The sequence below is a fragment of the Bos javanicus genome, chromosome X, assembly GCF_032452875.1.
Source record: "Bos javanicus breed banteng chromosome X, ARS-OSU_banteng_1.0, whole genome shotgun sequence".
Lineage (NCBI taxonomy): Eukaryota > Metazoa > Chordata > Mammalia > Artiodactyla > Bovidae > Bos > Bos javanicus.
The window spans coordinates 20,483,434-20,496,834 of NC_083897.1; the positions used below are offsets into that span (position 1 = coordinate 20,483,434).

A 13,401-nucleotide genomic window follows, 5' to 3' on the forward strand; every position below is an offset into this window, starting at 1 on the left:
GCCCGGGTGTGTCTTGACAAGAGCCTGTGCTCCCAAGCAGCAGGACGTCCAGAGATGAAGCTACTGAAGGGCCTGGTCGATGGCATGAGCAGTGAGTGGTTCCCCATCTACCTCAGAGCTCAGAGGGGCCATCAGTTCGATCTGGGATGGTCAGAGAAGATCTTGCTGGGCAGGGGGGTATTTGATCTGTCCCTGGATGGGGGCTAGAATTCAAACAGGCTGAGAAGACAGTAGAGCGTTTTCTCAGCAGGGAAGATTCCAGGAGCACAGCTGTAGAAATGGCAACACTCAAACAGGGCTGTTCCTGCGACAGTGAACTGTCCAGCTGGACCAGGCTGTGTAAAGTGGAAATACAGCAGAAACGCAGGTATGAGGGCCAATTCTCCCACTCCTCAGCAACAAAAAATGGGGCATATCTAGTTTAAGATCTGCCTGGATCCACATGGTGGCTTCACGAGGCTTTACTGGATAAATCTGAGCAATTCAAAGCCACCTAGACTATTACTTGAGATTATAAGTGGCAGAGTCAGGACATGAACCCAAGTACTGTATTGCCAAGCTTGGTGCTCGCCGCCCCCCACCGCCCCCCCCCAACACACACACACTATGGTTTTGGACTCTTCAGCATACTTGAAATCAACAGTCACCAAATTCTTTTAGTTTTTATTAAACAAGTTTTCTACAGTATAGCCCTGATGCTACTTAAAACTCAGTTGTTTTGCGTAATTATGACATAAACCAGTCCGATAAAAATAGAACGTTCCAGAGAAATCAGCAAGATGTGGTCGCCTTTTGAAAGCAAGGCCAAAAGGAAGGGTAAACAGTAATGGAAAGTCTGCTAAGATGCAGAAGAGGAAAGGAAAGCCCAAAGGAATTGGTCACTGTAATTGAAAAAAAAAATGGTAACTATGTAAAGTAGAACAGGGAAACACTAAAGAAAACAGTGACTGCCATGGAGATTCCTGGGTGGCTGAACATAATGCTAAAAGAGCTGGTGCTTTGATAAGATCAATAAAATTGTTAACAAGGATTTACTGAATAGCCCAGGGGACTATATTCAGTATATTGTAATGACCTATAATGGAAAAGAAATTTTCAAAATATAGAGATATATACATATATATGTATAACCAAATCACTTTGTTGTACACCTGAAATTAATACAATATTGCAAATTAATCACACTTTAATAAAAAAATTCTAGTGAAAAAAGTTTTAATAAAATAGTCAAACTCTAGCAAAACTGACGGAGGAAAAAAGAGAGAAGACACATATTGCCTATATGAGAAGTGAAATATGGGATATCTTTACAGACTCTAGAGATACCAAAAAGATAATAAATAGTATGAACAACTCAAAACACATAAATTTGATAATCAGGTGTGAAATGGAGCAATTTCTCAGAAAACCAAAACTGCCACAGTTCACCGACTATTAAATATACCATTTGAAGAACCTTATAACTAGTATGGAAATTGAATTTATAAATTTAAAACTTTGGAAAAAAGGAAATCTCCAGGCACATATGGTTCTAATGGAGAGTTCTACCAAATGTTTAAGGAAGAAGTCATAGCAATTCTTCTCAATGTTTTCCAGAAAATAAAAGAATTCATTTTATAAAGTCACTATTACACTGACACCAAAACCAGACAAAGACAGTACAAAAAATAAAACTGCAGACCCATATCCCTCATGAATTTCGATGAAAAAACCTTAACAAAGTATCAGTAAATAGAATTCAGCAATATTTTATAAGAACTTTATACCATGGAATTCATCCCATGGATACAAGTTGGTTAAATATTCAAAAATCAATAGATGAAACCCATGTTAGTAATAGCCTAAAAAGAAAAATCACATGATAATATCAACGGATGCAGAAAAAACACAGGACAAAATTAAATACCCATTCAACAAAAACTTCCAAAAAGAAATAGGAATAAAGAACTTCTCCAACTCTATAAAGACATCTACAAAAACCTTATAGCTAGCATCTTACCTAGTGGAGAAAAACCTACAGCTGAATGCATTCCGAACCCCAAGATCAGGAATAAGGCAAGGATGCCTGCTCTCACTCAGCGTCGTGCTGGAAGGTCTGGATGTCCCTGCAGTCTTGGTGCAGAATGGGGAATCAACCCCGAGAGAAGGAAAACAGATTTGGAAGGACAACCTTGGAAAATCTTTAGATACGTAGCCTTTGCAAACAACCGGCCCCATGAAAAAATTCAAGGGGTGGATGCAAAGAGAAAAACACCAGTACCAGGTTTCAGTGACAGTTCTTGCCTCTTGTTCCTCCTTTGCCCTCTACCCCCAGCCCACCACTGCCTACTCTTAACACGTGTGGTCTTAGCTGAAACCCACTCTCAGTGAGACACGCAGAGAAGGAATGAATACGTGGAGGTGCAGAAGAAACAAGTTCAGTCCCTGGGGGTGGTTCCAAGTGACAGAAGGGGGGTCAATTTTCCCTCCCCAAAGTGTCTCTTTGGCACATGGATTATATTGAGCTGAAAACAATCAAGGCTCTAAAGACTCAGGAAGTCTTTCTTTTTACCTCCCTCTTAGATGCCTAGAGAATTTAGGTAGAAGGCCTGTTCCCAGAACAGAGCTATCAGCAGAGACATCTGCAAAGAACATGGGCTGGGGGTGGTGGGGACAGCTCTTGGAGATCAGAGTCCACTCTGTGTTCCATGGTCTCTGCAAGGCCCAGCAAACATTTATTTGCCAAACATTTGCTTTTCCATCTCTCTGTCAATTGCCTTCTTCCCCTTTGAAGTCACAAACCACTACCCCCAACACCCTCTTTTATCTTTAGCTGAAGATGGTATTTAATGTGAACGTTTCACCATTTTGGCAACTTACTCAGTTCCCCTGGGTCTCTCCCATGTAGACATATTATTAAAAATTTTTTTGTGATTTTCACCTGTTGATCTGTCTCTTACCAATTTCAAAAGAACCTAGAAGGGTAGAGGAAAACTTTTTCCTCCGCAATATAACCTAACTAGAACTAATATGAAAACATAAACCTTTTAGGTGGTGTTTCTAAGGCCATTAAAAAACTGGTCAATTCAATTCAATCAACAAAAAAGAAATCAATCAATGTAGTGAAGAATTCAAATGGGTTATTTAGCATAACTCAAACAACAACAGTGTCACACAGTGTAGACATAAGTAACCTTCCTAGGGCATTCTGCTAAGTGAAATAAGTCAGAGAAAGACAAATACTATACTGTACAATAGGACGTATTCATGGAATCTAAAAAATAAAACCAACTAGTGAATATAACAAGAAAGAAGCAAACGCACTGATACAGAAAACAAACTATTGGTGACCAGTGGGGAGAGGGAAGGGGGAGGGGCAATATAGGGATAGGAGAGTAACAGGTACTATTAGGTATAAACTATTAGGTATAAAATAAGCTACAAGGATATACTGTACAACATGAGGAATACAGCAAATATTTTATGATAACTATAAATGGAGTATAACCCTTAAATGTTGTGATCACTATATTATATAATTTATATAATACTATACAACTGGGGCTTCCCTTGTAGCTCAGTTGGTAAAGAGTCTGCCTGCAATGCAGGAGACCCGGGTTCAATCCCTGGGTCAGGAAGATCCCCTGGAGAAGACAATGGCAACCCACTCCAGTATTCTTGCTTGGGAAATCCCATAGACAGAGGAGCCTGGCGGGCTACAGTCCATGGGGTCACAAAGGGTTGGACACGACTTAGCGACTAAACAACAATAACAAATATTTCAATTAAAAAATGTTACAAATGTTGGGAAAAAAGAGAAATCGTCCTTATTCCTATGTAACGATCCCTTTCCCATTAACTCTCCATTCATTCCTCTCCCTCGCTAAGGTATAGATTCCTATGCCTGTTGGTGGTGACAAGTCAAAAAGAAATCTAGTGATAACTGGTTTTCTCTGGATGTGAAGGATCTGTGTGATACACCCTGGGGATTAAAACAGGAAGTCTAAATATAAAGCCTCATCATGGTTTTGGATTAGAATAAGTAGGAAGAGTCATTTCTTAATCTGCCTTAATACAATTTAATTAGCCATCTACCTAATCCCCTCATTTGACATCTACATTTACCTGCAAAGAAGAAGTTTTAGAAGGATTTATTGACCCTTTAACTGAATCAGCTGAAGAAAACAGAACTTGTTTAAAATATCTGCTCCAATCATATTTGCCTCAATAGCCAGGAAAATTTTAATGCAAAGTCCTGATAAAACCTTCACCCTTTCTTGGTAACAAAGACAAAAATTTTAAGGAGAGATATAACCTACTGTGTTACTGAGATATAACTTACTATGATGTAGTGGCAAACATGATTTTGGTGTGTAAACAACAAGGTCATTTACAAGTTACCACTAATTTTGAAGAAAAAGACTGAAAACAGGATAAATGGCTAATTTTCTTATTTATAATGTATCTGAGTCAAATGAAATGATGGATAAAAAAGACCTTCTGTAGTTTATATAATGACTAAGTTATTCATACATGTACTTTTCAAGAAGTAAGATCCTTGGAAAAAATATTTTTTCCTCAAAATGGGGTGTATTTTTCTCATGTGACAGGAAATTGAAAGGTGGCCAGCAGGACTGGTAACAAGAGCTTCCTAATGTCACCTGTGTCTGAGTTCTCTCATTCTTGCGGAGAGGCTTTTGTCATCATGGTCACAAAAAACTATTCTATCTTCAGCCTTAAACTCATGTTGAAAGATGTGTGTGTGTGTGTGTGTGTGTGTGTGTGTATAAAACACTATACTCAAATATTCTATTTATCAACTTTCTACAGTATTAGAGTGGTGGTGTTCTGTAAGTCCTCAGAAATCAACCTCCTGAAGAGAGGAAGAAACTGTCTCCAGGGCTTTGGCCATAATTATCTCTAGACAAAAGTTACAGAGGATTTCTCAAACTTAAAAATCCATTCCCCAAGGGCAAACTTATCAGAGCATGAAGTGCTCTTGTCAATGGAACAAAACTCTGCACAGCTTTCCATCGCAGAGGCAGCAGAGCCATCTGCGGGCTGAGGGTTGCCTGGGACTGGAGTTCCTTTGTTTGATTTCTAAGACAAAAGAACCTGTAGCATCAGCCTGAATTGTACCCAGGCTACCGTGAATGAGTATTCCAGAATTCCTGACTCTTCCAGTGATCTCCGTGTTACACATCTGGCCCAACAGTAAGCAGACAGAGATCACAGAATTCCATGCCTGATTCAACTTTATAAAGGACCCAGAAGTTGTATAGCAGAGGGGTTGAAAACTTCAAATTGAAGGTTTCGTTTCTTTGAGCTACACATTTAATCTAGAAACCATTTTTAAAGACTCTTTAAAGATAAATGTCCTTTCCTAAGTGGACACATCACTATGGATTTTATGGAAAGACATTCCAAAGTTGACAAGTATCTTCTAAGTGTTAGTCGCTCAGTCGTGTCTGACTCTTTGCGACCCCATGGACTATAGCCCACCAGGCTCCTCTGTCCATGGAATTCTCCAGGCAAGAATACTGGAGTGGGTAGCCATTCCCTTCTCCAGGGGATAAAACAGCATAACACTGAGTTTATATTGTCCCTCAGCAGCATTCTAAGTAGGTTGTGGCCTTCTTACTGTTTTGTGCAGCAAGATATCAGTGGGAAAGGATTCAAGTCGGCAAAGAACTGATACCTACTTTGCCAACAAGATGTTTGCATTACACCAAGTTAATCTCCTCCACAGTCCCTTAAACACGCTCCACTTGAACTACCACCGATCTTTCATGGTTTTCATTCTCCCCAAACAATCACTACAACTTATATTGTCCTCCTCTCTCTTTTGGACCTGTCCACACAGCCTCCGTGTCTTTGAGGGTTCAGCTCAAGTCCTATCTCTTCCAGGAAGCCTCTCCCAACCTCTCCAGTCACTGCATACTCTCTGTCCACTGATGATCTGCTATCTATTTGACACTTCATCATCCACCACTTTGTAGTGTCCATTGGCAGTTTAATCTCCAGCTCTTACCTCTCTCCCATGCTCTAAATTCATCCTGCCAACCTGCTAGAAATCTTCAGAATGATAACCTGCTGGCACCTCCACTCAACATGTCCAAAACAACTCATCATCTTCCAGTACCAATCACCCACCCCCAACACACACACACACACACACACACAAAAAACCTCCTATCTTCTCTATAAGGGAGTTCAGCATCTACCAAACATTTCCTATGTCTAAAGCACTACATTAGGCACTATGGACACAGAAAGATATACAAAGATGAATAATTTCCGTTTGACCTCCTTGTCAGGATGAGCTGGGTACCTCTCTTCTGCTCACCATTCTCCAGACTACCTTGTATTTAGAACTGAGCATTTGATATGCTAGTAAGACCATCTCCTCACAAGACTATGAACACCACAAGGGCAAGAGGCATGCCTCAGGCTTCTGTGCCTCACTGGTTCCCTCATCATAGAACTGATATCCTACTCCTGGCAAATAAACCTTTGCTGCCCAGCTAGGTGGATGACACTGCATGCCCTTAAGGAGCTCACCGTCAACCTGGACCCCTAGGCTTGGCATTATGTTCACCTCTTCCCTTTCCTCATAGCTAATCATCAGCAAGTTTTCTTGATTCTGTTTTGACAGTATCTACTGCATCCATCCACTTTCTCTTCTTCTCCACAGTCATCAAAGTCGATTGCTGGGACCTCAGCAGTAGTCTTTACTGCTTTGCCCACATCCTCCTTGATTATCCCCACCACTTCCCTGCCATCCAGCCCCAACATCATCACTAGAAAGATTTCTCTAAACCACATGCAATCCCCTGCTTACAACTTGTCATTGACAGCCTTCTTAAAGTAGCTCCAGCCACACCCCTTCTCTTCACTCACCTGACCCTCAACCCAAATCCTCCTATCACTCACTCCATGCTTCCCTGCTTCCCAGCTTTAACTTAGTAACTGCTTCTATCCTCTGCCCATCAGAAGCCTCTTTTCATCATTCAAGACCCAAGTCAAGTGCTTCTTTCCTCTTGCTGCTGCTGCTGCTGCTGCTAAGTCACTTCAGTCGTGTCCGACTCTGTGCGACCCCACAGACGGCAGCCCACCAGGCTCCCCCGTCCCTGGGATTCTCCAGGCAAGAACACTGGAGTGGGTTGCCATTTCCTTCTCCAGTGCATGAAAGTGAAAAGTGAAAGTGAAGTCGCTCAGTCGTGTCCGACTCCTAGCGACCCCATGGACTGCAGCCCACCAGGCTCCTCCATCCATGGGATTTTCCAGGCAAGAGTATTGGAGTGGGGTGTCATTGCCTTCTTTCCTCTTAGGTTACTGTTAAACAAATAATTTCTTTACTCTTCCAACAGCTTTGTACATATGACTTTGTGTGACTCTGTCCTAACCTGTCATGTACACACCTATCATGACTACTAGACTGCAAAGTCCTTGGGGGCAGAGTCCATGAGGACAGATTATTACAACCCTCTCCCCACCAAGTGGGCTTCCCTGGTAGCTCAGTTGGTGAAAAGAATCCACCTGCAATGCAGGAGACCCCAGTTCAATTCCTGGGTCAGGAAGATCCTCTGGAGAAGGGATAGGCTACCCACTCCAGTATTCTTGGGCTGGTGGTTCAGATGGTAAAGAATCCACCTGCAATGAGGGAGACCTGGGTTCAATCCCTGGGTTGGGAAGATCCCCTGGAGGTGGGCATGGAAACCCACTCCAGTATTCTTGCCCGGAGAATACTCATGGACGGAGGAGCCTGGTGGGCTACAGTCCGGGGTCGCAAAGAGTCAGACACGACTGAGTGGGTAAGTACAGCACAGCCCACCCAGTACCCAGGAAATACTCAACGAACAAGCTGAACAGAATTGAATGACCTGCCCCACAACATTCATTCATTTTACAAATATTTACCGAGCCAAACCAACAGAAAAAACATCTCTGCCCTTGTGGCACTTATACGCTAATGGTAGAATACAGATGGTAAATGAAATAAATAAATAAATAAATATACACTGTTAGAAATAAATGGTTAAAAAAAAAAAAAAACCTACAAAAGGGAAAGGGGACAAGAGTAGTGAGAACAGGGTCCAATTTCCCCCTGGGTGACCTGATAAGATGCTACTTCAAAGCCAACAAGGGAGCAAAGACCTGAAGTAGGTAAGGGTGGAGGGACAGCAGGTGAGGCAGGAACCTGTCTGGAACAGGCAACCAGGAGGCCCGCGTGGAAGTGGGACAAGTGAGCGGGAGAGAGGTCAGAAAGAAGGTCAGAGGGGACACCAGAGGCCAAATCCTGGAGGCCATGTAGACTATTGGGATGACCTTGACCTTCACTGTTTTTGAGCTGGGAGCCATTATAGTACTCAAGTTACATTTTAAAAGGATCATTTTAAAAGTACCCTCTCTAATCATTTTAATAATGCTCAAGGTACATTTTATATTTTTTTAATTTTTTTTTCAAGGTACATTTTAAAAGTACCCTTTGGCTACTGAGTTTAAATTACACTATAGGAGTGACAAGGACAGGAGCAGGGATGCCAGTTAAGAAGCTATTGCAATAAACTAGGTGGGAAGTGGTCCATACTCTTGCAGTCCTAGGCTTTCCCTGATAGGCTGGCCTCCTGACCCCAGTTAGCCAGACCTATTCTTGACAGCTGGAAAAGAGTTTCTAAGGGTTAGGTTCCCCAGGTGCTCAAACAAGAGCCAGAGCTTGCCAAGTGTATCCTTAACTGAGTTGTAAACCAAAGAGAGTTTAGGAAAAACTCAAAGAGAAGGGGTCCAAGACCAGGACAAACTGCTCAGGGTGGTTGGTTCACAAGGGAGGAGCCAGACTATATGCTACAAGGCATCTCAGTAAGGGACACTATATATATAAGGAGTGCGGCGTGCTGTCTGTTCGCTACCTGCATCCCCTCAACAATGCTTGGGATTCCCAGGCCAGGCCAGGAAGCAAGGGCTGTTCCTTTTACTTTTCTGATGAAGGCATTGAATCAGTGAACAAAGTTAGGGTGAATTTGTCAAATTATTTAGAGATTCTAACAATCAGATTATACACATTGAAAGATGTAAAAGGGGTAAAAATCGGCTGTGGAAATCATCAAAACCAAGGAAATTCCAGGCAAAGCCCATGAAAATACTTCAGGGCTCAACAGAAACTCCTCGATTCCCAGTACTAAAAGATACTAAGACATTTACACACACACACACAATTAGAAATCTGTTAGTAAATACTCATTCCATTAAAGGAAATGCTCCACCTTCACCCGATACACAACACAGAAAAGCGTGAAGCTAAATTTTAGCTCAAATACTTTAGGGAAAAGCTCCTAACAGTGGTTATCTGGAGGAGGAGATGAGAGGGGAACTTTTATTATCTCCACTATCTATTTTGGTAAGTTTTAACTTATAGTGAGCCTATAATCTTATTAAATAATAGTATTAATTTTGAGGTATTAAAAAAGCAAAAAAAGACATCAACCAAAGGAAAAAATATACCAAGGAGCTAACTACTCAAAAGGAGCCCCTGGGTAAATAGTTTTGAAGCATGAAGAGCTATAATAATGTGAATAACTGAACCTTATTTTATCTGTATTATGACATATTTTTATAATGCCAGAGATTTTTGTTGGTTTTGTAATATAAGCAAGATTTAGTTTCTTGAAGAATAAAAGGCAAGTAAGTTACCTAAGAAAGTTCTAGAATGATTACTGATGAGTGATTAGATTGCATTTCTCTGGGTATCATCATGAAAAAGGGTAAACGGTTAGCAGTGTACAACGACTTTCAGGGTAATCTTATTTAGAATCAAAGTGGCCAGACAGCTTCCTGCAGCCTTGTGATTATTTCTCCTACATATCTCTGAGACATTTAGACTTAAGTTTGCTCAAAGAGCTTAGGGATAAAAAAGGAAGTGAGCACATGGCCTCTCTTATTATTGTATTCTGCCATCAGTGATTCTTGGAGTAGCAGGAAGGACTTTGTACATGGGCTACATGAGCTAGAATTAGTAGCAGAAAGGGACATAGTTAGGGTGGAACAGTTGTCTAAGCTTTGAATTCTTTTGCTTTTTTAGTTTTTTGCCGCCTTGATGTAATCTAAATACAACTTGGCTTCAAAATATCTAATCACAGATTTTTTTATCCCCGTTCTGTTCTAGTCTTTTTCACATATACCAGTACAAACAATTCTGTGAACCAATGAAAACTGCAAGATTTTCCGTCCAAAGACCAAGAACATAGAGGAGTCAGAGTCAAAAAAGCTTTGGAAAGATTGACTTACCGCTGGATTTAATTTCTCGGACATAATTACTAGGGAACCAGCCCGTTCTCCCATTTAATGTGCCTTCCCACCAGCCTCCTTCTTCAACTCTAGTGACATAAATGATGTCCCCTTTACAGACAGACAGCTCGTCTTCATTAGTCTGCTTAAAGTTGAATCTTGCCTTTACTATCAACTGGTGACTTCCATTTTCCGTCATCTCCTAGAGAAATAAAAGTCACACCAGATTAGGTACTCATCTCAATGAGGCTGGGGCAGAAATTCTATGAATTTAGGCAAATAAAGTAGGGTGACCAAGGATAAAACCCCAGGTCTATCTCAGTCTTGAATCTTTAACTTAGGAATGGGCCTAACATAGGTAGGCCTTGCCAGGGCGCAAGTGGTGAAAAGAAGGGGATTAATAAAGCCCTCAAAATTGTAGGCAAACTTTTGCATTTGTGAGCATGTGTATTTTGGAGGGGGTCATGCCTTCATCTCCTTGTCCCCCACCAGTTATCTAAAGATACTACTTTTATTTTTTTGGCCACACCACTCAGCTTGTGGGGATCTTAGTTTCCCGACCAAGAATCAAATCCAGGCCCCCCGCAATGGAAGCATGGAGTCCTAATCACTGGATTGCCAGGGAATTCCTGAAAGATACTTATTTAAATGAGCTAGGAAACAAAGTAGATTAATAAACTATCCCACTCTGCCTGTACCCAACACCCAGACAAAGTCTTACATAATTACATGACCAAGATTAGGTACTAACCTCCTCTCATAAAATCTGCCTCCCACCTCCCAATTACTAAGAATATCTTAAATTGGCTAAGGCTTAGTCATATGCAAAGATCAAATATCCCATAGTTACCCAAGTCAGGAGCTCTTAACCTGTCACAGGTCCCTGAGAAGATGATAGCACAATGTGCCTTTACCCAAAACAGAGACTAGTAAATTCAGAGAGAAAATTTTGCATACAATTTGAGAGGGCCCAAGGGGTATGGAACCTTACAATGCTCATCAGCTTCTGAAAGGGATCTCTGATCTCAAAAGGTTAAGTGCTTTGGAAGTAATTAAAGTACTTTGGAACTAATAGCTCCTGATGGCTTAAAGCAAGTGGGTGGATTTTGACAAGGAATAAAGGTCTCAAAAGAGCAGAAGCTAGGGTGCTTCCTTCCAAAAGCTCCCATTAAGACCAAATGCAATGATAACTGAGCCATCCCAATACAGGAGCTCCTCTCGAGCTCAGTAGGAATGCAAAGAGAAAAAGAAAATGGCAGTGATGATGATGAGAGCAAGTAATGTGCATTGATTGCCTGCACTGTGCCAGGAGCTATTTAGTTCTCTAATAAGCTGGGGGCGGGGGGTGGGTGGTGGTGACGGGGAAATAACAGCAAACTTCCCTCAGGAAGTCGGACTAACAACTGACATTTGCATAGGGCTCTCAGTTGCTCAATTCTAGAAAGGGATGGGCTTCCCTGGTGGCTCAGACAGTCAAGAATCTGCCTGCAATGCAGGAGACCTGGGTTTCAATTCCTGGGTCAGGAAGATCCCCTGGAGAAGGGAATGGCTACCCACTCCAGTAGAAAGGGATAGAACTTTGAGGCTTCAACCCTGACTTTCTGACTCTGTGGCCCACATGCCTTTGATGCGTTCCCTTGGGCCAGCCTGAATTGGGGTGAGGTTCCAAATTCATTTTATCACAACACCCCAAACCAACAGGATGGTATCTCACCACCTATGGAGATGTAACCAAGATAGCCATCGAATTTTACGGATTTAAAAACAGGCCAGGGGAATTGGGGACCATACTTACCACTGGCTTTGACTGCCTTTGCAGTCCTGGAGCTGTGCTAGAAACTGCTCCCTGTGGGTTTGTCTGAGAACTATTAGCAGCGCTAAGAGAAGAGGAACGTCCACATGGCCTTTCTGAGAGCTGATCTGTGAAAAGAGGAAAAGGTACCGTAAAGAGAGCCCCTTGTGTCAGAAAAACGTCTCCAGCAAAATATTTTCTTTCACGGGACATTATCAAAGGCAATCTGACCAGACTTCTAACTGTTCCATGATGAACATGCTGAGCTTATTTCATCCCCCCTCCCCTCCGTTGCAGTGGCCAACTTCTCTTTCTTAACCTTACTGGCCATTGTTCTCCAGTAGAATGAAAAACAGCAACACAACCACATTTTCTCTTAACCCATTTCTCTACAACACTTTGCTCCTGAACCCGTTGGAACAGTATGCCCTGTGATCCCCAGCAGAACTATATTGGGTACCAAACAGCTGTCTGTGGCTCTTATTACTTTGAAATATTTTAAATTTCTCGCTTTGTTTTTTGGCCCGTAACTGAGTGGTTCTTTTCTTCCTCACATGGAGCAGTCTATGTGGCACATATGATGTCAAATCTTCCTTGTGCCTGGGGGATGGGAGAATGAGAATGAGAGAGAATGTGCGTCTGGGAAAGATGCAGTCTTGATACTAGAATCTTTTTTTTTTTTTTTAAACTCAAACTCAAGAGTCTTTTCCTTGAAACCATGTGAAATTCGATCAGCCCAGCGCTGAGTTGGGTGTTTTCAGAATGCCCAGAGCATACTAAAGGGAGGAGTTGGCTTCCTGACAAATTCAAATGAGAGTTCTTTTCCTCTCCATTTATTTTTAAAAGATATAAACTGCAAAAGTCTAAAGCCCAAACATTCCCTAGGCGACAAGCTCAGTATCCAAGTAATTTCCTTGATGCTGTGGGTTTTAACTTTCACCTCCTTGTATTTTATAAATATCTGTGGCAAGGGAAGAGACTGTAAAACTTGCTAGGAGAGTTTGGCAAAGGAACATATAATTTGTATGGCATAATGTTAGAATTATACGATCCTCCCTGCCCAGAACTGGATAGTTGTCATGTGTGTTAAATATAGTTACTTGAATTAGCTGTACTTTCTGCTATACGCCTTGCAATAGCGCCAAAGCATTTTCTTCCAGAAAGCAAAAGAACAACTTCAGAGAAGTATTTTTACATTTATTGCTATTATATACAGCTCTTTTGACTAAAACTGTAATTACTTGATAGCTTCCTAGATGCCCCAGCCTCTTTGGCACTTGATTATATTGTCTGTTCTTGTTCTTTAACTGTTTCACATGGGTAAGTTGAGTCTCCCTAAATAGATG

General features: G+C 41.6%; 1 protein-coding gene across 13 annotated transcripts in view; it reads right to left on the minus strand.

Moving 5' to 3' along the window:
- The window catches only part of ARHGEF6 (Rac/Cdc42 guanine nucleotide exchange factor 6), a 116,602-nt gene that overhangs the window by 70,797 nt on the left and 32,404 nt on the right, over window positions 1–13,401 (minus strand). For all 13 annotated transcript variants that reach the window (XM_061408474.1, XM_061408472.1, XM_061408476.1 and 10 more), the window contains 2 exons: window positions 12,059–12,183; window positions 10,264–10,465 (listed from right to left, as the gene is read on the minus strand). In XM_061408474.1, the coding sequence (XP_061264458.1) occupies window positions 10,264–10,465; window positions 12,059–12,183 (327 nt within the window). The remainder of the gene's footprint in view (window positions 1–10,263; window positions 10,466–12,058; window positions 12,184–13,401) is intronic.